This window comes from Pseudorca crassidens, chromosome 15, assembly GCF_039906515.1.
Source record: "Pseudorca crassidens isolate mPseCra1 chromosome 15, mPseCra1.hap1, whole genome shotgun sequence".
Taxonomy (NCBI): Eukaryota; Metazoa; Chordata; class Mammalia; order Artiodactyla; family Delphinidae; genus Pseudorca; species Pseudorca crassidens.
Genome location: NC_090310.1, coordinates 75,098,543 through 75,121,858, shown reverse-complemented (window position 1 = coordinate 75,121,858; position 23,316 = coordinate 75,098,543). Strand labels below are relative to the sequence as shown.

At 45.6% G+C, this 23,316-nt stretch overlaps 1 protein-coding gene across 2 annotated transcripts in view; it reads left to right on the top strand.

Annotated features, from left to right (window-relative positions):
- Positions 1-23,316, top strand: part of SLC13A3 (solute carrier family 13 member 3) — a 92,891-nt gene that overhangs the window by 44,457 nt on the left and 25,118 nt on the right. For both annotated transcript variants that reach the window (XM_067708319.1, XM_067708318.1), the window contains 5 exons: positions 2,765-3,030; positions 5,706-5,866; positions 13,598-13,664; positions 16,370-16,555; positions 18,765-18,890. In XM_067708319.1, coding sequence (XP_067564420.1) covers positions 2,795-3,030; positions 5,706-5,866; positions 13,598-13,664; positions 16,370-16,555; positions 18,765-18,890 — 776 coding nt within the window. In that variant the 5' untranslated portion in view covers positions 2,765-2,794. The remainder of the gene's footprint in view (positions 1-2,764; positions 3,031-5,705; positions 5,867-13,597; positions 13,665-16,369; positions 16,556-18,764; positions 18,891-23,316) is intronic.

The window sequence follows — 23,316 nt, the reverse complement described above, 5'->3', positions numbered from 1 at the left end:
ATATTGCTAGCCTGGAAAAAGATCAAACTTCAAAATTCTACTGAATGCATATCACTTTTGCACCATCATAAAGTTTAAAAAATTGTTAAGTTGAACCATCAGAAATAGGGGACTGACTGTAAGTGGAAACATATCTTGTGTTCATGGGTTGGACAACTTAATATTGTTAAGATATCAATACTACCCAAAGTGATCTAAAGAGTCAGTGCAATCCCTATCAAAACCCCAGTGGTTTTTTGTGTGGAAATAGAAAACCCATCCTACAATTCATGTGGAATCTCAAGGGACCCCAAATAGCCAAAACAATCTTGAAAAACAACAAAGCTGGAAGACTCAGAAGTTTTCCTGATTTCAAAACTTACTACAAAGCTGCAGTAATCAGAACAGTGTGGTACTGGCAAAAAGACAGATATAAACCAATGGAACAGAATAGAAAGCCCAGAAATAAACCCTCACGTGTATGGTCAAATGATTTTTGGAGAGGGTCCCAAGACCATTCAATGGGGAAAGGACAATCTTTTCACCAAATTGTGCTGGGAAAACTGGATATTCATACGCAAAAGAATGAAGTTAGACCTTTATCTAACATCGCATACAAAAATGAACTCAAAATGTGCTCATGATCTAAACATAAGACCTAAAACTATAAAAATCTAAGAAGAAAACATAAGACAAAAACTTCAGGACATTGGATTTGGCAATGATTTCTTGGATATGACACCAAAGGCACAGGCAACAAAAGAAAAAATAGACAAATGGGAAAAGAGGATTTGTTTTACAAAAATTCCCACTGCAAGAGACTTTTTGTAGGTCTGTAAATTGCATGAGAGAATGTAAACACTGGTACAAAAGCTAAGGCACTTGGGAAATGGAAATTCTCCTATGTTGGGCTTGTTAAGCAGAGTCTCAGGATGTGTTTTCAAGGTTTGGAAATGGACGTAGGTGTGTCTTACAGTCTTCCCTCTCTCAGTAAGGGACAACCTCATTCTTCCATTGAGGCCAACAACTAGAATTACCCTGGGCTTCTCTCTTTGCCTTACACATCATAACAGATCCTTGGCAAAGCTATCTTAGAAATAGATCCAGAATTTGACGACTTCTCATTACCTCCACTGCTCCCATCAGACCCTAGCTGCCAGTATCTGTTGCTTGGATTATTGCCAAAGCCATCTCATTGGTCTCCCTGGACCATTGGACCTTGCCCCTTTAGATGGATTAACTAATTGTAGTGTCTGCACATAGTTTGATGCCTGTCCTGTGTAGCTGAGGATATGTTCTATTAGGATGGTGCTTGTTAGGATGGAATTCGGTTCAGTGTGCTGTGGACCCTGAATAAAGTCAACAAAACCTACTATGAGTAAGAAGTAAGAAGAATAAATGGCACCAGACAGCACCAAATCCAAGAAATAGTCTGTCCATGCAAGATCATTGCCTTGAGAGAATACAAGAAAGCAAGGTCAGGGCAGTAGGCAGTTTTATTTAAATAGTGACTATGGGAATAATAAGACACTATTTGTTATGGATCCTGTGGGACACTGATGTATCAGAAGATGTTACCATTACTGCGCTCTTGTTTCATCAGCAGGTGAATAGTTTCACAAGTTTTGACAAATGTACAAACCCATGCAACCACCACCCCAATCGAGGTCTAGAACATTTCTGTCACCCCAGTAGTTTCCTTTGTGCTTCTTTGCAGCTCCCCCCGCCCCCGCAAAACACAAACATCCCAACCCCAGCCTTGGCAACCACAGATCCGTTTTGTTTTGAATCTTTGAAATTGCATTGTCAACCTGAATGCATAGATTCTAGCATTCAGCTGATAGCAGCTGTGGGGTACTTGGTTAAGAGAGCTGGCTCTGGAGGTAGACTGTCTTGTTTGCACAACCATTGCCTCGCTACTGACCTCCTGGAATCTCAGTTTCCCAATCCACCAAATGGTCATAATAATTATACGTACTTCACTGGGATTTTGTGATGAATAAACAATAGCAGGTACCTACTAGCCCAATAAATATCAGTAATTATTATTACTATTTATAGTGTGGGTACCAAGTGTTGGACGTTGTGCTAAATGCCACGTATGGATGCGGCAGTTGCTACTGGTGCTCTGTCCACATCCCTGTTGGCGGTTACCGTTCTGCACATGCCAATAGCTTCTTGCAGAACCCTGGATGCTCTGCATGAACTTGTTAATTTGGCTGCTGCACAGGGCAGGTCGAAGTGCTGGAGAGTTAATGCTCCCATGAGCAGCCCTCCACCAGTGATGAGCAAGAGCTGGCAGATAAATAGCAGCTTCCTTGCCTCCCAGGGGGACTGCTCTGAGGCACGATCTCCACTGTCTTCTAGGGTCCCCATCAAGATTGAGCCCCAGCTGCCCTCCGTAGTAACCTTCTTGTTAATACACTGTCTTGGCGTCCTTCTCTGTTTCACTTCCTCACCGCCCTTCCAGAACTTACTGAGATTCCCTGTCGAGCAAACTACTTTTCCCTCTCATGCTCATCTCAGGGTCTACTTCTTAGACAATGGGGTATTTCATTTTATCGTCAAACTATAAAATGGACAGATATAGCTTCCCCATTTTATAGTTGAGCAAAATGAGGCTCAGATAGGTGACACCACCGGCTCAAAGTCTGAGCCTTGGGCACTTACCCTCTCCACTGCCTCCCCGAGGAATGGGCCCTGATGGGCCCTGCTCCAGGACCTCTTCTCCCTCTGCCACCCAAAGCTCTGCTGACCCTCCTGGGCCTGCATCTCCCCCCTGCAGGAAGGTCGCTGCCTGTTCGTCATCCTGCTCATGGCGGTGTACTGGTGCACAGAGGCCCTGCCCCTCTCGGTGACGGCCTTGCTGCCCATCATCCTCTTCCCCTTCTTGGGCATCCTGCCCTCCAACAAGGTCTGCGCCCAGTACTTCCTGGACACCAACTTCCTCTTCCTCAGCGGTCTGATCATGGCCAGCGCCATCGAGGAGTGGAACCTGCACCGGAGAATTGCCCTCAAGGTCCTGATGCTCACTGGGGTCCAGCCAGCCAGGTAAGGCCAGGTAATGGGTCCAGCCCAGAGGTGGCGAGGCAGAGGGACCACATCTCTCGGAGCCTAAACCCACTCTTCCTGCTCTGGTCATCCAGGGCAACAAACTCATCATGTCCCACCATCCACTTGTTTATTCATTTCTCAAATATTTAGTGAGTGCCAGACACAGTGCTAGGCCCTTGGGCAGTTCTCGAAAGTATGTAAGAATCACATGGGAATCAGTTGAAATGCTGATTCCCAGACCTCACCCCCAGGGATTCCTGTCCAGTAGTTCTAGAGGGGGCCATATTAGCAGTTTGACTCACTACTTGGGGCTGAATCCCACCTTTCCTGCTCTGGGAGGTGACTTAGGCTCTCTTTGCCTGTAAAATGATGATACAGTAGCTTGGACCTGCACAGTAAATGCTGGCTGTTATCATCCTGGTTTTCTATTTACCAGCCAAGGTGACATGGTGGGTGTGGAGTGGATGGAAAGATGGCCTTGGAGAGGCAGGGAGGTAGGGTCCATTCCTAAGGGCCTTGGGCCCCCTAGCTAGGATTCCAACTTTTATTTTAAGATGATTGAATGGCCTTTAAAATAAGGTCATTGTTGTTCTTTTAATCTTTTTTTTTTGCAATTTGTTGAATCTTAAGGATTCCTTCCCAGTAATGTTTTTAAATTCATAAAGCACAACACATAGGATTTAAAACAACAACCACAACAATTACAGCAAAATGCACTTATCCAAACAATTTTTTAAAACCACACAAATTTGTGATAGAATACTATATGTACTTCTTATTAACACAATAAATGATGAGATCTAGCAACAGCCTCATAACTGTAGTTTTGAGGCAGTTCTGAGTGTCAATGATATTCCAAGATGTCTCAACTATTATAATGTGATATGGAAGTGTCTGTGATCTTTACTGGTAACCAACAACCCTTCTAACAGAGAAAAAAATTTTTTAATTAATTAATTTATTTATTTTTGGCTGCATTGGATCTTCGTTGCTGCACGCGGGCTTTCTCTAGTTGTGGCGAGCGGGGGCTACTCTTTGTTGTGGTGTGCGGGCTTCTCACTGTGGTGGCTTCTCTTGTTGTGGAGCACAGGCTCTAGGCGCGCGGGCTTCAGTAGTTGTGGCATGTGGGCTCAGTAGTTGTGGCTCACGGGCTCTAGAGTACAGGCTCAGTAGTTGTGGCTCACGGGCTTAGTTGCTCCTCAACATGTGGGATCTTCCTGGACCAGGGCTCGAACCCGTGTCCCCTGCATTGGCAGGTGGATTCTTAACCACTGCACCACCAGGGAAGTCCTCCCCTTCTAATAATACTGAACTTTTTTGCCTATGTTTATCACTGAAGGAAATATTTAATTTCTATTAGATGTTAGTAAAATGGAGGTATATTTTCCCCTATCATGTTCATTCTGAATTATATCTATGGCCCCCCTGGTTATCAATCTCTGCTTTAAAGAATTCTAAGCTGGGGAGTGACATGACCAGATTTGCATTTTTTAAAAAATTCCTCTTGGCTGCCATGAGGGGATCAGATGAAGGTGAGAAGACGGATGCAGCCCAGGTAAGAGACTGTTCTGGGGATCCAGACGAGAGATGGTGCCACCTTGGACTAGGGTGGTGGCAGTGGAGATGGGCTGAATGGATAGGTTTGAGAGCTCTTTTTGTGGTGGGGATGGGGGTGGCGATGAGGGAGAAGGAGGTTCTGAATAACTCATGGTTTTCTAGCGTTTGCTCTGGGCCAGGCATTCTGCTAGGCTCTGTAGCTGTTTCCTCATGGAGGAACTGTCAGTCCTATGGGAGAGATTCCATCTATAGAACTGATCCCAACACAGAACAGAATTTAATACCTAAGGGACACATGGTGCAATATGAGCCCACATGAGAGATATAGGGTGACTTCTTGGAGGAGGTTACATTTGGCCTTGAAGAATGGATGAGGCTGCTGTCAAACATGTTTTAAAGTTACAACAATGAAAACGGTATGACACTAGCTCAGAAATAGATTTTTAAAACACAGAATAAATAATCTGGAAGAAATTGAAATCCGTGGGAAAGGGAAGGATTCAAGAAGTGGTGGGTGTTGGAATAATTTGTGTATTCTTTAGGAAAAAATTCTACTTAGATCCGACTTTGTTCTATACAACTAAATAAATTCCAGGTGGATTAAGAGTTCAATGTAAAGAAAAGCAAATCACTAAACTTAGATTCCTGTTGGTGGGAGGGACCAAGCAATGGCAGGCAGGCAGGACATCAAGGCGTGTTTGGGAGCTGGCGAGAAACTCAGCAGAGCCTGAGCAGGGGTGCCTGGGAGGAGTGGGAAGGGAAGGGGGAGAGAGGAGGCTGGGAAGGCCACTTAGGGTGAAACAGTGGAGAGTCTTGGTGCCAAACCAAGACACCTTTATTCTGCAACGGGAGCTATCCAGGATTTGTGGGCAAAGGAGAGAAAATGTCAGGGTTGGTGTGTCTTTAGAACTAATTTACCTTGGGCACCTGAGGTCAGTTCACTTACATACGCTGAGTCAGTTTCCTTAGATCTAGAATAAGCGTGGTGAATGGATTTGGTTCCCACTTGGTCACTAGCTTGTCCTCTCTGGGCCTTAACTTTCCATGTGTAAACAAGTGGGATACAAAGCAGAGGCCCCAGTTCTAGATCGGCCTCTGACTCCCTCTGTTCCCAGGCTCATCCTAGGGATGATGGTGACCACGTCCTTTCTGTCCATGTGGCTGAGCAACACGGCCTCCACTGCCATGATGCTGCCCATCGCCAGCGCCATCCTGAAGAGTCTCTTTGGCCAGGAGGTTCGTAAAGACCTCAGCTGGGAGAGTGAAGAGAAAGCAGGTGAGTCTGTGGGAAGGGACTGGGAGGAACTCCACCAAGGTGGAAGAGTGAGAGTGGGGACATCCAGAGGGTGTTGGGGAAGGCCAAGGGAATGCACTTATTGAGCACCTACTACGTGCCAAGTTTAATAATAGTAACTGAGAATTCACTAAGTCAAACCATGGTACCTTTTTTAAAAATTTACATTTATTGAGCATTTACTGTGTACTAAGCAATGAGTTAAACACTTTACATACATTAACTCCTTGGCCTCTCAAAACAGCCTCATGAAGTAGGTACTATGCAACTTGAAACAATGATGAGATTTATTTCAATGAGATTGGCAAAAATAAGAAAGCTGGATAGTGCCCAGTGTTGGCAGGAATGGAGCCATTGGAACTCTGTGCGCTGCTAGACAGTGTGGACAGTCAGCCTTTCTTAAGGGCATTCTACAAATATTTGATCAAATTAAGAGTGCGTATACCCTGGAACCCAGAAGTTTGGCCCTGAATGCAAGTGCTAAAGGCATTCTGACACGGGTTCATGAGGAGACACATGTGACCATGTTTAGTGCAGCATTCCCTGTGGTATGCTGGTTAGGGTTCAGGTTTGGGTTAGGTTTAGGGTTGTGGTATGGCCACCATCGCCAGTAAAGGAGGAGATTGAGTGTGGTGGGTGCACGTCACCGAGCACTATGCTGCTTTTAGGAACAAAGAATTAGAGGGACATATAGTTATAGAAATAAATCTCATAAAACCTAGTTGTGATTGGAAAAGCCAGAAGGAGATATAGAACACAATATCGTTATGTAAATTAAAAACACTCACAAAAGACAAAACGTTTGCAAGAACATAAACAAAGGAAAAGCTACACATTAAACGCATCCCAGTGGTTGCTCTGGGAAGGATGGGATTGGGAAATGGGGATAAAAGGGACCAAATTAATAAATAAAACAAAAAGAGTGGCCTTGTGCAACACATAGTGAGAATGTGCCATGAAATGAGGGATTGGATTCACTTAAATCTCTGAAACTGTGTTCTAAAGAAAACAAAACACAAGTAGCTGCCATGTTTTTAAGTGACTAAATGAGAGCTCAGAGAGGGGAACTGACTTCTCCAGGTCACACAGCGAGCAAATCGTAGAGCCCAACTTTGCACCCAGGCAGTCTGGCTGCAGAGCCCACTCTCTTCCGCATGAAATCAGCTGCATCAGTGAGAATTCTTTTGGCTGCAGGTAAAAGGATGCCTGTCTGCCAGTGACTTAAAGAACAAGGGTTTATTTTCCTCAAATGTCAAAAAGTCAGAGAAGGGCAGTTCCAGGGTCATTTCAGAGGCACAAGGATGCCAGGGCTGTTCACTGGTATCTCTGTGATTCCCTTGGTCTTTCCCTCGTGGTTGCAAAATGGCTGCCGCATCCTGAGTCTTGGGGCTGCCAGCTGCCCCCACTTTACCTACTTTATACCCTGAGCCTCCAAGTAACAATCACCGATGTTAGTACTGAGTACTTACTTTTATGCAAGGTCTCATCTAAGGGCCTTACATCTGAATGACATGGAGCTAGCTTTGACCTCATTTAGAGCAATGGAAATGGAGGAAGAAATTTAAAAAGTGGTTAAAGTAGTCCCCAAGGTCACATAATTCCAAAACAGCAGCTCTGGTATTTTGAATCCAGGTTGGTTGACTTTAGCGCCTGTACTCTTAACCTCTGTTGTTCTGCCTCCCATAGAAGATGTTTTTTCTAAGAGTTTAGTGGCAAAAAAAAAAAAAGAAAAAAAGGTATGAAAGCCAGTTCCCTCATTATATGAATAAGATGAAAAACCTGAGACTCGAGAAGGGGAAGGGACTTGCCCAAGGTCACACACAGCGTCATGCGAAATCCAGAGTCTTTCCCCTTATGCTGCAGGATGTCAGGAGGCAGGAGACCCTGGGAGGCTGGGGCAGACCTCTGCTTTCATAGGCGGCGGGATCAGAGATCGGGGATTAGTTAATGATCAGCCCCAAGACCTAAAACGGGTAATTCCAGTGCAAAGACAGATGTTCTCTTTCATCCAGTTTCTGTGCTCTGCCCTGGTGGCAGGAGGTAAGGACAGGAGTGGAGGGAGTGGAGACTCTGTTTATGGGCCAGGATAGGGGCGAGGAGGCTCCTGGAGGCTTTCCTGGAGGCTTTAAGTCCCTGAGGGACACCCAGAGCAACAACTATAAGGATGATGTGAGCTACCATTTCCTGAAGACCCACCCTATGCCAGACACTGTGCTAAACTTTTCATACCCATTAGCTGATTTAATCTTCCTAACAGTACTATGAAGTAGATGACACCCATATTACAGACGAAGAGACTGAGGGTCAGAGAGGCAAAATGCTTTGCCCAAAGCAACATGGTGAGTTAGTTGCTGAGCTTCGTCTGAATCTGGAATCTGTGCTTACAAGCCAGAACAAGATAGAGCCTGGGGCAGGACGGGGCTCGCTGGACAACACCCTAGGGATCCTCAGCCTTGGAGGGCAGCCCTGCTGCTTCTCTTCAGTTCTTTTACACACTCTGCTCCTTGCACTGCCTGGGGGACCAGGGCCACATGGGTGGTGGCTTCTCCTTCTACATGCATGTTCTCATTAGATCCTCCACTTCAGCCCTTCAAGGGTGGCCCTGGCATCATGCCTATTTTACAGAGGAGGAAACTGATGCACAGAGTGGTGAAGTATTTGCCCAAAGTCCCTCAGCCAGTAAGGGGCCCATTTGGCTTTTGAATCTAAACTCTTCCACTCTCCCCCCTCCTTTTTTCTGCCCAGAGAAGGCTAGGCTGCCACCCGTGCCTTTCCTTTAGGAATGCCCAAGACGCTCTCATTCCAGAAGCAGTCTTGTCAGCTGAGTTAAGCATTGTCCTCCTCTTGCCTCTTCATTCATGAGGCTGCGAGAGGGGGCCTCTTCCTGAGGCTCTTCTCTCATCTATAAAATGAGGACAAAACCACCCATTTCGTACATATCGTTGTCAGGCTTACATGAGAAATGAGAGCCTGGCACATAGACATGGTTAATACGTGGCAGTGATACTATTGCTATTATATAAAAACCAGTATAAGAGTTCCAGGAATTGGAAAGAGTGGGTAATAAGACCCTACAGCTTGATTCAGGTTGAAGTTTCCTATGACTGCTAGTTGAGAAGGATTTATTACCCGTCTCCTCCGTGGACTCCAGGTTCCATGGGAGCTTGTGTCGGTCTTTCTCATTGCTGTGAACTATAGTATTGTTCACCTAGAACACTGTTTGGCACGTAGTAGATAATCAATAAGTGTGTGAAATAAATAAATAAATAAACAAACCAGTTACTGAACTGTTCTATGCCTGTTTCCTCATATATAAAATGGGGATATTAATCCTTACCACCCAGGTAGTTGTGGGCACTAAGTAAATTAATGGATGTAAAACTGCCTATCCTGGGGACCTTTGACTTCCCCTGGGGTGCTATTTACCTAATCTGATACAAGAACTCTTTCCTGAGAGCCTTCTGTGTGCCAAACTTCAAGAACATTTCAGTCATACCAGGGAGGTTCAATTAGAGTTAGCTGTTCCAGGTCAGAGCCAGGTGGGTGCCTTTGGAGGTGGGGTGAGATTCAAGGGGTGGGGAATCAGTAGTCCTGGGAACAAGCCGACTCTGCCATTTACCCAGTGGGTCATCTTTATCCCACGCTTCCCCCGTGTCTCTGGGCCTCAGTTTCCCGAGGTGTAAAGAGGAAGGTAATAACCCCTGCCCAGCTCTCCCAGTCTGTTCTGAGGCTGCCGTAAGATGACAAATGTGAAAGTTCTCAGCTCCCCCACCCGATATAAACTCAGGGATTGTTATTATTTGAATAAGATCTTACGTAAACACCGAGCTCCTAACCAGCCTGCGATTTCTGGACCCAGGGAAGTCAGAACCTTTGGAGACTTTGGCCTGTTTTCGTGTGGTCACTTGGGTCAGTGTGGTCACAAGAGGTACAGGGATGACCCGGGATAAATGGTTAAGAGTAGCTGAGCTGCTAGGGGCTGAGTAGCACCTTGGTTTTCCAAGTTTTTTTCAACTTCATCTTCATTGGTTTTATCATCATCATTAGAAAAAAATAATGCTTGGTATCAAATTTTTTCACATTACTAATTTGCATAAAGAAAAAGTGAAACTCCTTCCTAATTTTAATTACTACAGATAATTACTGTTCATAGCCATGTGCGTATGAATAGCTTCCTCTGCCTCGTCTATAGCACGTACAGTTTTGTATCAGGGCCCTCCAACTCCGATGCTGGCAGCAACCAGCTTCCATGGCTGAGGACTGTGGCAAACTGGGGAGCACTCACCCCCTCCAAGGTCATGGGCAGCCACTGGAGGCTTCAGTTCCCCATCTCTAACTTCAGGGAAGCCTTCTCAACCCTGCCTGCCCCAAAGAATGACCTACAGAGCTTTTAAAAATACTGAGTCCCCAGAGCCTCTAAACCAGAACCTCCAGGGTGGGACCTGGGCATTCTCAGCAAATTCTAATGTTCATCCAGGGCTGAGGAAGGTGGCCTATTGTTATACCCGAGAGGCTGGTGAGCTCTGCGGACATCTGATGCTCCGTGACAGTCATTCCCAACCCGGGTGAGAAGGGTACAGAGAGAGCTAGAGATGGGTGGGGGGTAGGGAGTCACTGGGTTAGGGTTCTTCCTGTCTGGCCATCCCCTGGGGAGCGACTTTGCCCACCAGCATCAGTGTCCTATTAACAGTCCTTCACTTCCTGCTTCAGTGCCCCGGCCTCCGGCCCCGTGCGTTGCATGTGGACGTGTGTTCCCATCACGGGAGCCCTGAAGCCCTTGTCCCCACGGCCCAGGGTGAGCTGATCTGAATTTAGCCTTCCGACCCCTGCTGGTGGGTCAGCCTCAGGCACAGTAAAAATGGCCCAGTCAGCCACCATGGAATGCTGCTCCCTCGTGGGACCAGCAGGAAAAGAACAGCCCAGAATGGAGAAGGGAAGGGACTTCCCCAAGCCCCCTGGTGAGACAGAGAAAGAACTGAAGCTGGAGTCTAGACCCTTCCACCCAGTCCACGTGGCCAAAGCCCCCCAGGAATACATCTGTAGTTAAACAGGTTGAGTTTGTTATCGTTGCTGCAGTGAGGGAGAACACACACCACGGGCGACTACAGTCAACTCAGAGGGTGCTAGAAAGCACCTCTCATAGGATTTGGGCTTTGGTTGGGTCATTTTGGATGGGGATGGGGGCTAAGAAAGTAGGGTTTGCTCTAGATTGGGTGCTGTCAGAGACTGGTGACGATTCTGTGATTAGGCAAGAAGTAACCATTTATTTAGCAAGAGAATTGGAAGCTTGATATTTTGTGGGTGGCAAGTGGCTTTGCACTTAAACGAGATTATGAGGTGTCCTTGCTCTGGCTCATTTTATCAGTCTCAGAGTGACTTTGTCTGAAGTCGGTGATGTGTGAGATTGTTTAGGTCCAACAAGAGAACGATGTGTCTGTCGTATCTGGGTCAGACAAGTTCCAGACTTCAGGGACCACTCTTTTATTCTTTCTTGGTAGTAACCCACATTTTCTAAATCCCCACTAGTGCTCAGATTCCTGTTAAATTTTTAAAATCAGGGGCTGGCAAACTTGGGCCCACTAAATCTAGCCTGCTGCCTGTTTTTCATGCAGCCTGTGAGCTAAGCATAGTTTTAATGTTTTTAAATGGTTGGATAAATCAAAAGAAGAAGAAGATTTTGTGACATGTGAAGATTATATGAAATTCGGTTTCAGTATCCAAAAATAAATGTTTAGTCACACTAGTCATTTCTGTATTGTCTACGGCTGCTTTCATGATATCATGGCAGATTTGAGTGGTTACAACAGAGATCATATGGCTTTTCATATTTACTACTGGCCTTTTACAGAATAAGTTTGCTAATCCCTGCTTTAAATGACGTTTTAGTTGTTCAGGTTGCTATGACAAAAATACCAGAGACTGGTATTTATTTCTCCCAGTTCTAGAGTCTGCAAAGTACAAGATCAAGGCGTCAGCAGATCCGGTGTCTGTTGAGGGCCTTTTTCTGGTTTGTAGACAGCCATCTTCTCACTGTGTCCTCACATGGGGAAAAGGCAAGGGAGCTCTGTGGGGTCTCTTTTATAAGGGCACTAATCCCATTCATGAGGGCTCCTCCCTTATGACCTAATCACCTCTCCAAAACTCCACCTGTTAATACCATCACATTAGGGATTAGGTTTCAACATATGAATTTTGGGGGTGATGAAAACATTCTGTCTCTAGCAAATAAGTCAACTCTAATCCTCTTGATAACCCTAGGGGAATTATTACTTCCATTTTATGAATTAAAGATGTTCAAGGAGATCAAGGGATTTATCTAAGCCAGAGTTTCTTAACTTTGGCACTATTTGACATTTTAGGTAGGATAATTCTTTCTTGTGGGGGCTGACTTACGTCCTGTAAGATGTTTAGCAGCATCCCTGACCTCTGACTACTAGATACCAGTAGCACCCCAACTCCCCCCATCCCAGTTGCAACAACCAAAAATGTCTCTAGACATTGTCCAATATCCCCTGGAGGCCGAATCGACCCCAGGTGGGAACCACACTGATCTAAGGTCGCAGAGCCAGTGATGGAGCTAGGACTTGAACCCTGAACCCATGTGTTCAGCTACCAGTCACACTTCCAATGCCCTGGGATGGATTCTTTTGCTCTTGGTGATGGTTTCAGCTGCCGAAACTTTTAATCCCTTCAGTTGTCTCCACGACACTCCAAGGCTCCTCCGGGGAGACTGGCCTATCAAGCAAGGGCTTCTTTAAAAACGAAGTCAGATCCTGTCCTGACTCTCCTCTGCTCAAACACTCCCCTGGCTCCACTCCCATCTGGCTCAGAGGAGAAGCTAAAGTCCTTACTGTGAGCCCCAAGACCTCTGTGTGATCCACACCACTTCCTGCCGCCTCACTCCTGCCACTTCTCCCACCTCTCCTCCTCCTTCATGCCCCTCCAGCCCCACTGATCTCCTTCCTGCTTCCCAACACACCAGACACACTCTCACTTCAGGCCTTTGCACTTGCTGTTCCTGTTGCCCCCACCCCTCTTCCCACAACTCTTCAGATGATTGGCTCCTTTTTATCCTGAGGTCTCAGCTCAAGTGCCATCAGCTCATATGTCTGCTCTGTTGACCTGATCACAATAGTCCCCCTGCTCCTCCTCCCCACGCTGCAGTCACTTTCCATCACATTGCCCAGTTTCATCTCCTCTGTCACTTTCATCACAACTGGAAGTTTTCTTTATTTGGTTATTGTCTGTCTCCCTTTCTAGAATATAACTTTCATGGGAGCAAGGACACTGTCCTGTATTATTCACTGTGTACCCCAAGCTCATAGTCAATAGTACACAGTAGGTGCTCAATAAATGCTTTTTGAAGGTATGGCAGACTGGGGTCACCCATCCCATTGCTGACCCATTACCACTCAGAGCTAGTCTTTCCCAAACATCCCTTTGACAATGACAGCTCAGGTTAGCCTAGGCTTGAGTTATGGGTTGTCAAGCAGCCTTGCAGTGAACTCCCTGCCCACGGACCTGAAGACCTCTCCAAAAAGGGATGGGTGGGACAGGAGGATGGAATTTTGAGTATCTTTTTTTTTTTTTTTTGGATCCAATGACTAGTATAGGTCAGGACCTGAGGAAGCACTCTGATTGACTGCACAAGAATGGGACACTCCTGTCCCATTTACTACATCACACTAAAGACATCGTGTTCTTTCCTCCTAGCTGCTGTGCGGAAAAACGGCCTGCATACTGTGCCCACGGAGATGCAATTTATTGCCGGCACAGAAGAGTGAGTTCCTGGTGAAATTCACAGAGGAGCCAGTGCTTGATCCAAGGAGATGATGAACAAGAATTCAACGCTCCAAGCAATCCTCCGCCTACCCCCCAGTTTTTCTCCAAATGACCTAATGCCCGAGTTTCCACCATTTATAGCTTTGGCTCCAGGCTCCTTGAAAAAAGCAAATGTGGGAAGTGCAGGGGAGCACATTAAATCCCTAAAGGTCTGCTGAGGTGCAGGGTCTAGAAGGAGGGACCAGAAGAACAGGAGGCACAAGCCACACGACAGTCGTGGAGGAGAGGGTGTACCAGGCCAAGCGGCTCCAAAGACAAAAATATCCTGAGACACCCTTTGCACTTGTGTGACTTGAGAAGTATCTTGACACTGACAGCACATTTAGTCTTTGGTGTCTTTTGTATATGGCAGTGTGGATAAGATCTGGGTGCTTAGAACCAGGCAGACCTGGCTTTGAAGCCTGGCTTTGCCGCTTACCGGCTCTGTGATTTGGACAAGTCACTTAACCTCTCTGAACCTCAGTTAGTTTCATTTACCAACTGGACATGATATCAGAACCCACCTTATAGGGCTGTTTTGATATTAAATGAGAACATGTAGCTAAAGCAGGTTTCTGGGCCTTCCATGTACGGATGGTAATGCTTGTTGTTAATGGCATTGTTATCTCGATTTAATGATGATGAAACAAACAGCAGGAAGTAAAGTGACTTGCTCAAGGCATTGCTGGGCATCGGTCAGGTCTGTTTCATTCATTCAACAAATTTTATAGAGAGCTTACGATGAGCCAGGTACTGTCAGGGATACAGCAACAAACAGAAAAAAAAACCCTGCCTTTGCGGAGAAACAAATACACAGTAAAATCCATAGTGTGTCAGAAGGTTGGTGAGTGCTATGCAGGAGAACAAAGCAGGAAAGCAGGCTAGGGATGGGGTTGGGGTAAAGGGCACTTTTTAAATGTGTGGTCAGGGAAGGCCTCACTAAGGAAGTCATTCTTGAGCAAACGGCTGTGGGAGGTGAAGGATCTGTGGGAACAGGGTTCTCAGCAGAAGGACCAGCAGGTGCAAAAGTCCTGAGAGTTCAAAGCAGCCAGGAAGCCAGTGTGGCTGGACCTGGGGGTCAGAGAGATTGCTTGTGTGGCAGGATGATAATGGTAGGGGGCAGAGCATGTGGGACCTCATCGGCCATTGAGGTAGCTTTGACTTTGAATGAGATGGGAGCTGGTGGAGGGTTCTAGCAGAGGAGGGACCTGATTTTACCTGAGTTTATCTTATCCCATGGCCTGCGCTCCTTCCTGGCACCTTGTTTGGGGGCTTTGAGTCCAGCTTTGAGATATGGGTTCTATAGTTGGCCCAGCTACTCACTACCATGCAACCTGGGAACCACCTGCCCATGCAGAGCTTGTACTGAGTCTTTTGGAAAAGAGCTGATCCCCACTCTCTGGAACTCCGTGTCCACTGGATGCAGTCCCCAGCCCCACTCCGGGCCTCCGTTTCCCATCCAAACGAGGGAGGGAGTGAATGAGACGAGCGTGAGGGCCCTTCCCCTCTCTCATTCTCCTGTGAGGCTCAGTCTGGTTGGGGCCCCAGGTCTGAGGGAGGCCACAGATTCCTGACCAGGCCTCTCACCCTGAAAAGTCAGGCCAAGGCATCTGTCTCCAGCTGCTTCCAGCCGTTGTCTTCCTTTCAGACCCAGATCACATCCCCACTGCCCTCTGGGGAAGGGGCCCTCATGTTAGTAATTAAGGCCTGAAGATATTTGAACTATCTTTCATTCTCTAAAAGAAATTGATTTGTTACTCAGGGACAATTCTTAGTTTTATTCGCTTATAAACATTTTATAATTGCACAAGTAAAAAGAAAAAAAACTCTTAAACAAAAAGAAAAATGTGCTCAGTATCTCACTCCCGAAGATAGATTAGAACAGTTAAGTAAATACGATTCTAGACTGTTTCTTGATCTCTCTATATATACATAAGTGCATTTCTGTATTTAAAAAAATTGATCACGCTACATATGCCACTTTATAGCGCATCATCTCACTTAATGGAGTGCAGTGGACATCTTTTCACCTCAATAAATTTGTGTCAACATCATTATCATTTAACCATATAATTAACAATTCTTAATTTTATTTTTTCCCCAAACTCCTCAACTATACCAGGAAAATAACCCAGATAGTACAAATAAAAACTAAACGGGGGAAAAAATCCGTAATTCCGTCCCCAAGAAAGGCACCAAAACAACTTTGTGTATACCATTCTAGACTTTTATTAATATTCATATATTCATGGAATATGTGCATATTTTTAAAATAAAAAACTAAGTAGTGCTGTTTCCTACCTTTTCACTTTATATAATGGACATCTTCCATTTTAATAAACACCCATCTACATCACCATTTTTAATAGCTGCGTTGGTATTCCATCCAGAAAGAGGATCATCTTTTTTAGCCAATCCCTTTTTGATGGATGTTTAGGTTGTTTTCCATTTAAATTATATTTAATACCAATTATTACTTTAGGACAACTTCTTAGAGTAGAACACTTAAGCTGAAGGGTTGCACATTTTCAGAGGTTTTTGGAGCCTGTGCCAATTGCCTTCTGGAAAGTTCACTTAGCTCTCCCGTCCTGGGCAGTGTGTTTCCCCAGAAGGCCAGGAATTCTGAGTGTCTTCTGAATGGCTTCTCTTTGGATTTGTTTAAAGCAAAGACTGTCCTGAGGAGGCGGAGGCTCCAACGGATCTGCAGGCTAACTCTAAGAAGGAGGAGGAATATCGCAGGAACATCTGGAAGGGCTTCCTCATCTCCATCCCCTACTCGGCCAGCATCGGGGGCACCGCCACCCTCACGGGCACGGCCCCCAACCTCATCCTGCTTGGCCAGCTCAAGAGGTAAAAGCCAGCGCCCCACCCACTCCCCAGCACTGGGGTTTCTTTTCCTTCTATTCTTCTCCTCCTCCTTCATCCAACATTCAGGGGTGCCTGTTGAATGTCTTCTATTGGCCAGGCTCCGGGGACCCAGCGATGCACAAACCCCAGCAAAGTCCTTACTCTGGGGCACTTCCATTCTGGTGGGAGAGACAAGCAATACAGGAAAAAGCGAAGGAATATATAATATGTTGGTGTGACAAGTTATGAAATAAAGCAGGATAATGGAGTAGAGGTGACAGGAGTGATGCTGTTTTATGTAGGTTGGTCACGGTTGTGTGATCTCTCTGATATGGTGACATTTGAGCAGAGACCTAGAAGTGAGGGGATGAACTCTGTGGACACAGGAGGTAAGAGCAACCCAGACAGAGGCAATAGCTTGTACAAAGGTGGGACTGTCCTGGGGAACAGCACAAAGCCCAGCCAGGCTGGGGTTCAGAAGGGGATAAGGTAAGAAGAGGCCAGACTAAGGCAACAACTGTAAGGACGCGGCTCTTCCTAAAAGTGAGATGGGGAGTCAGAGGAGAGCTGAGAGCCGAGGGGTGACACGATATGACATCTCCTTCTAAAACCAACCCCAGTGGGAGGTGTTGGTGTGTGGCTGTGATGTGCCGTGAGAAGCTTTGCAACCAGCCACACGGGCCAGCAGTGGAGCGGATTCTGCCAAGAAGTGAAATCTCCCCATCGCTGAAACTGTTCGAGCAGAGGCTGGGTGGCCGTCTGTCAGGGCATGAGAATCAGAGAAGGATTCGACAAGGTGGCTTGCTGTTGATTCCATTATTCCAAACCTCTTAGTCTGAAGATTTAAAAACTCCTTAGAATCCTTCAAGATTCTAAGTATTTTCAGATTCCAGGATTCTGAGAGGTGGGGTTTCTAAGATTTCATTGCAGTGGAGATGCATTTAATCTATGATTGTAAGTATTTGACAAACAAACAGCAACAAAACTATTTGATATTCAACATGGCCACACGTGCTGGCCAGCTTCTTTATCTGGTATTCAACCAAAGAATCAAGGACTTACTGGGATGATGGAGGGAAAGCTGGTTCGGTTGGTCTTCCTGAGAGCGGGCTTGGTGTACATAAATCAGTACTATACTTGCGGGTAGTCAAAGTTATTTTCATGAGAAAACTTAAGTACGCCCATGTCTTACCTCATGAACCAATTTTAAAACCTTAACCCTGCACCATATTCTCAGGTTCTCAAATCCTTTGATTTTAAGAGTATGATGAAAAACAGTGATTCTCAGCCATGGGTGCATTTAGAGTCTCCAGGGAAGGTGAAAAAAATATGCTTGGATCTCAGTTGCAGAGATCCTGATTCAGGAGGTAGCAGTATTTCCCCAATTGATTTCAGCCCACTGCAAACCTTCGGTGTCTTTTCGTCTCCATTCTTTGAGCAAGACTTGGCTGTGAGACTGGAAAACCAGAAGCCGAGATGGCCCTGCTTCAGATGTAGGGACGATCCGGGCTGACCCTTTAGTCTCCTCCCTTAGCAGGAAGTGCCGGCAAAGGGGCAGTTGACTGGGAGGACAAAGCAGAGTCTTGGGTATTAGTTCTTGCTGGAGCACATCCCCAGGGCTGGACAGGAGAGACGTGGACTCTGGGGGCCTCAGGGGCTGGTCCTGAGTTGGGGGTTGGGGAGAATGGGAGGGCATTTGCTATCAGAGGCTTTTTAGGCTGCCTGTCTGCTCTGATGTGAGCAAGCCTTTGTTCCGACTTGAAAAGAAATTAGGGGGAAAATGCTGGAGCTGTAAGTAAAAGTATCAAACATGAAGGATTTTGAGTAAAGTGCACACAAACTACATGCAGATCATATACAACATTTAATTGCACAAGCTAGGACCTCCTGGTCAGGAAGGAGGGTATTTGAAAGGAATATGGGGTTAATATGGGGTTCTGAATCCCCATCGGGGAACCTGGGGAGACAGGGAAATGGCTGCCCTGAATGTTCTCCTTGGCCTTTGCTCCCCAAATACATTTTATGAGTTTATTCTGATCATGCACGATATAGACACATTATAGAACACTCAGAAAATACAGAAAAAAATTTGAACGACGTTCAATCCCACTGTTAATATTTAGCATACTTCCTTTAGTTTTCGTCTGTAAGTATATGTGCATCCACTGGCGTGGCTGACCTCGGCGGGCTCTCACCTCCCTCTTTTCTCCAGTTTCTTCCCACAGTGCGACGTGGTGAATTTCGGCTCCTGGTTCGTCTTCGCCTTCCCTCTTATGCTGATGTTCCTGTTGGTGGGCTGGCTCTGGATCTCCTTCCTGTATGGAGGGATAACCCTGAGGTACCCTGGTGTTTCACCTGAGCTTTGCGGCGGGATGAACCGTGCTCAGTAGCGAGTGGCCGTCCTAAGTCGTTACAGTTTCATGTCAGATGTGGCGCCTGTAGTCCTCCTCGCCTCCCAGGGATGTGGGGATTACAGGTGCTGTGGGAACTCGCCTGCTAAGCCCAGGCCCTCAGTGAATGTCGCTCACCATCAATAATTACTAACAGTGTTGTTACTTAAGTAAGGTACACACTCATATCAGAGGAGCAGGTGTGTAGCGTTTCCCATTTCACAGGACCTCAGTACAGGAGAGAGTCTGGGGGGTCATGAGGACAAGGTATCAAATAACATTGACTCAGACAGTGAGAAAAATATTCCTTTATCGACTCATGTAGAATCGATCTGCTTATGCTGGGGAGAAAGTCTCAGTAGGGTGAGGAAAAACTTTAACTCTCTAACCTTTCCAAATTAGCCTTTTAAAAAAGAAAGAACAAGCCTCAGGCCCAGAGACTAAAGGCAGCAGTGGTATCTAGCCATTTTGCTTTGCTTTCATGTCTTTATTTTTGTGAGTACTCTTTTTTTTTTTTTTTTTTTGCGGTACACGGGCCTCTCACTGTTGTGGCCTCTCCCGTTGCGGAGCACAGGCTCCAGACACGCAGGCTCAGCGGCCATGGCTCACGGGCCCAGCCGCTCCGCGGCATGAGGGATCTTCCTGGACCGGGGCACGAACCCATGTCCCCCGCATCGGCAGTCGGACTCTCAACCACTGCGCCACCAGGGAAGCCCTGTGGGTACTTTCTATGTATGACAAGTGATTCTTGTTTTCTACGTATGGGAGCGATAGAAAGTTTTCCATTTAAATACATTTCTTTAATTAAAATGCTGAGTCTAGTTGGAGGAAAATGTTAAGGAAACACGAGCCCCGTGGTGTGTGGCTATACGAACGTTTGTGAAAGTAGGTTATGAATGCCTGGAGTTTGGGGAATACTAAAATAGGAGCTGCAGCTCAGGGCTGGGGTAGCAGGCATGTCATAAAGTCATTCTCTGATTCAGTCCCGTCACCTCTCTGGGCCTTAATTTTTCTCATCTGTAAAATGGGACCAGTAAGAGCTACTCTGGATCAAAGAGATGTGAAAACACCTTGAGAATAGAAAGGCTCTGATCGTGGTGTTCCTTGATCCCTCAGAGCAGAAACTCAGGGTTCAAAGCCCAGCTTAGCCTAGAGAAGCAAGCCCAGACATTGGACTCAGATAAACCAGAGTTCACATCATGGTTCTGCATGACCTTGAGCAACTCTGTCACCTCCCTGAGCCTTTGGTTCTTTAATTTCTTCACTTGTAGATGGGGGATAATAACGAGCTACGCCTAAAATAAAGTCTAAATGAGGGAGAGTGCGAAAACTGCCCAGTGCTGAGCCTGAAACAGAGCCCCTTTCTCCTGTCTGCCTGTTCCTTGGACATCTGCAATACTTGGTCTCGGAGGAGGCTGTGATGAAGGAAATGCAGGTGGAGGGAAGCCCAGTGAGAGAGGTGTTTCTGGGTGGGTAGCAGGAAAGGTTCCGGCTAATCCCATGACACCAGCTTCCTTCAGCAAGTATCCACCGAGCATCTGCTACATGCCTGATGCTGTCACACAGGTGCTGAGGATGCAGCCCCTGGGCAAGACTGAGGCACTCTTGCCCTTGGGGAGCTTGCAGTCTAGGTCGGGGGAGACAGACAGTGAACAACTAATCAAAGCAGAAATACCAGTCATGATTAGTGCTGGGAGGGAAATGGATGGTGAGATCTGATGGTGCACGCTAGAGGGCTCTCACCTTACTGGGAGGGCAGGAGAGCTTCCTTGGGAAAGTGCGTTTGGAGCAGGAATAGGAAGAGTGAATAGATTAACTCAGTAAAGGGGAGAAGGAGATAGGGGTGATGAAGAGCATTCCGGGCAGATAGAGCAATGAGTGCAAAGGCCCCCAGGCCAGAGGTAGCAAGGGGTCTTCTGCAAATGAAAAAAGGTTAAAGGGACTGAGTTCAGGGTGTGAGGGAGATTTGTGGGCGATAAGACAAAATGATCAACTGGGCATGATTTTACCTCCCCCCACCTCACCCCGACCCAGGGACTTTTGGCAACGTCTGGAGACATTTTGCTTGTCACAGCCAAGGAAGTACTCCTGGGGTCCGTGGGGTAGAGGCCAGAGGTGCTGCGAAACATTCTACAACATACAAGTCAACCCCCTACACCTCACAACAAAGAATGATCCTGCCCCAATATTGTCAAGAGCTCCAAGACTGAGAAACCCTGGGTTAGATCACTGAGGGCCTTGTGGGACATGGATCTTCACAAAAAAGAACCGTTGTGAGTTTTTTAGAAAGCATTTTTTTTTTAATTTGGATAAGCAACACATACACACGGTTCAAAAATCAAAAACAATACAAAGAGGTATGCAGTGAGAATTCTTCCCAACCATGCCTTCGATTACCCAGTCACCCAATACATCCCTCCCAAACAGGTATCCACTTTTATTGGTTTCTCGGGTAATCTTCCAGAGTTTCCATAAGCAAATACAAGCAGATACTATATATTTTCTGGTGACTGGTCTCCCTGACAGATACCATTTTGTATAGTAACAGGTATTTTTGTAAGGTAGATTTCCATAGGAGGGAGTTCTTTTTTTTTTTTTTTAATTAATTTATTTATTTATTTTTGGCTGCATTGGGTCTTTGTTGCTGAGCGCGGGCTTTCCTCTAGTTGCGTCGACCAGGGGCTACTCTTCGTTGCGGTGCGCGGGCTTCTCATTGGGGTGGCTTCTCTTGTTGCGGAGCACGGGCTCTAGGTGTGTGAGCTTCAGTAGTTGTGGCACGCGGGTTCAGTAGTTGTGGCTCACGGGCTCTAGAGCGCAGGCTCAGTAGTTGTGGCGCACAGGCTTAGCTGCTCCGCGGCTTGTGGGATCTTCCCGGACCAAGGCTCAAACCCGTGTCCCCTGCATTGGCAGGCGGATTCTCAACCACTGCGCCACCAGGGAAGCCCCATAGGAGGGATTTCTGGCTCAGAGAATAAACACTTTATTTTAATAGATATTGTCCAGTCGTTTTCCATAGGAATTGCACTAATTTGTTCCCCCATTTACAATGTATGAGAGTGTCTGTTTCCATGCAGCAAAGTGGATTTTTGCCAATCTGATAAGAGAAAAATAATTTGCGTTTATTTTAGAAGCAATTTTGAGAAACTTTTCATATTGAGGAGCAATATGAAAACTTTTCATATATTCATGGGAGACCCTGGTATTTCCTTTCCTGTGAATTGTTAAACTGTGTGTTTATATCTTTTGTACATTTAAAAAATTGATTGTTGGTCTTGGTTTTATTGATTTCGAGTACTCTTTCTATATTGAAAGATTAGTGCTTATTTTGAGTATGAGTTGCAAATATTTTTTCCTGATTTTTTACTTTGATTATAGTGCTTTCTTCCATGCAGAAATTTTTAGAAACATTTTATGTAGATGAATTTATCAATCTTTTCTTATGTGTCTTCTGAATTTTCAATTACAGTTAGAAAGGTCTTTCCATTATAGGAGTTATAAAAGAATAATCCCATGTTTTCTTCTAGTATTTTAATATTTTTTATGTTTAAATTTTTTATCTATTTGGAGCTTATCCTTAGGGTGCAGTGTAAGGATCCAACCTTGGGGTACAGGTTTGGATCCAACTTTTTTCTTTTGTTCCAGATGGCCATCCAGTTGTCCTGATACCATTTACTGACACACAAACGTTTTTAATTTTAATGAAGTCAATTTATCTATTTTTGGTTGCTTGTGCTTTTCGTATCACGTCTAAGAAATATTTGCCTAATCTGAAGCCATGAAAATTTACCCTTATGTTTTCTTCGAAAAAATGCTACAGGTCTAGCTCTTCTTCTATTTAGGTCTTTGATCCATTTTGAGTTAAATTTTGTATGTGGTATGAGATAGGAGTCCATGCTCATCTTTTTGCATATGGCTATCCAGTTGTCTTAACACCATTTGTTGAAAGACTATTCTTTCCCCATTGAATGGTGTTGGTACCCTTATCAAAAATCAATTGACCGTAGAAATGTGGGTTTATTTCTGGACTCTCAGTTCGATTCCATTGATCTGTATGTCTAACATCAATGACTGAATAGGTCATCTTTTCTACACCAAGCTGGGATACCAACTTTATCATAGATTGAATCCCCATTTATGGTTTTGTCTATTTCTGGACTTTCTATTTTATTTCCTTGGTTTATCTGTTTATTCATGAGTCTGTTTGACCCCCTAAAGGATTTTAAGCCTGGGAGCCATATGATCAGTTTCACATTTTTAGAAGACTATCCAGGCTATAGGTGGGCAGAACAGATTTTAGAAAGGGAACATAGAGGCAGGCCGACCACTCAGCAGGCTGTTGCAGAGTCTCCAAAGCAGAGATAGTGAGACCTGGCC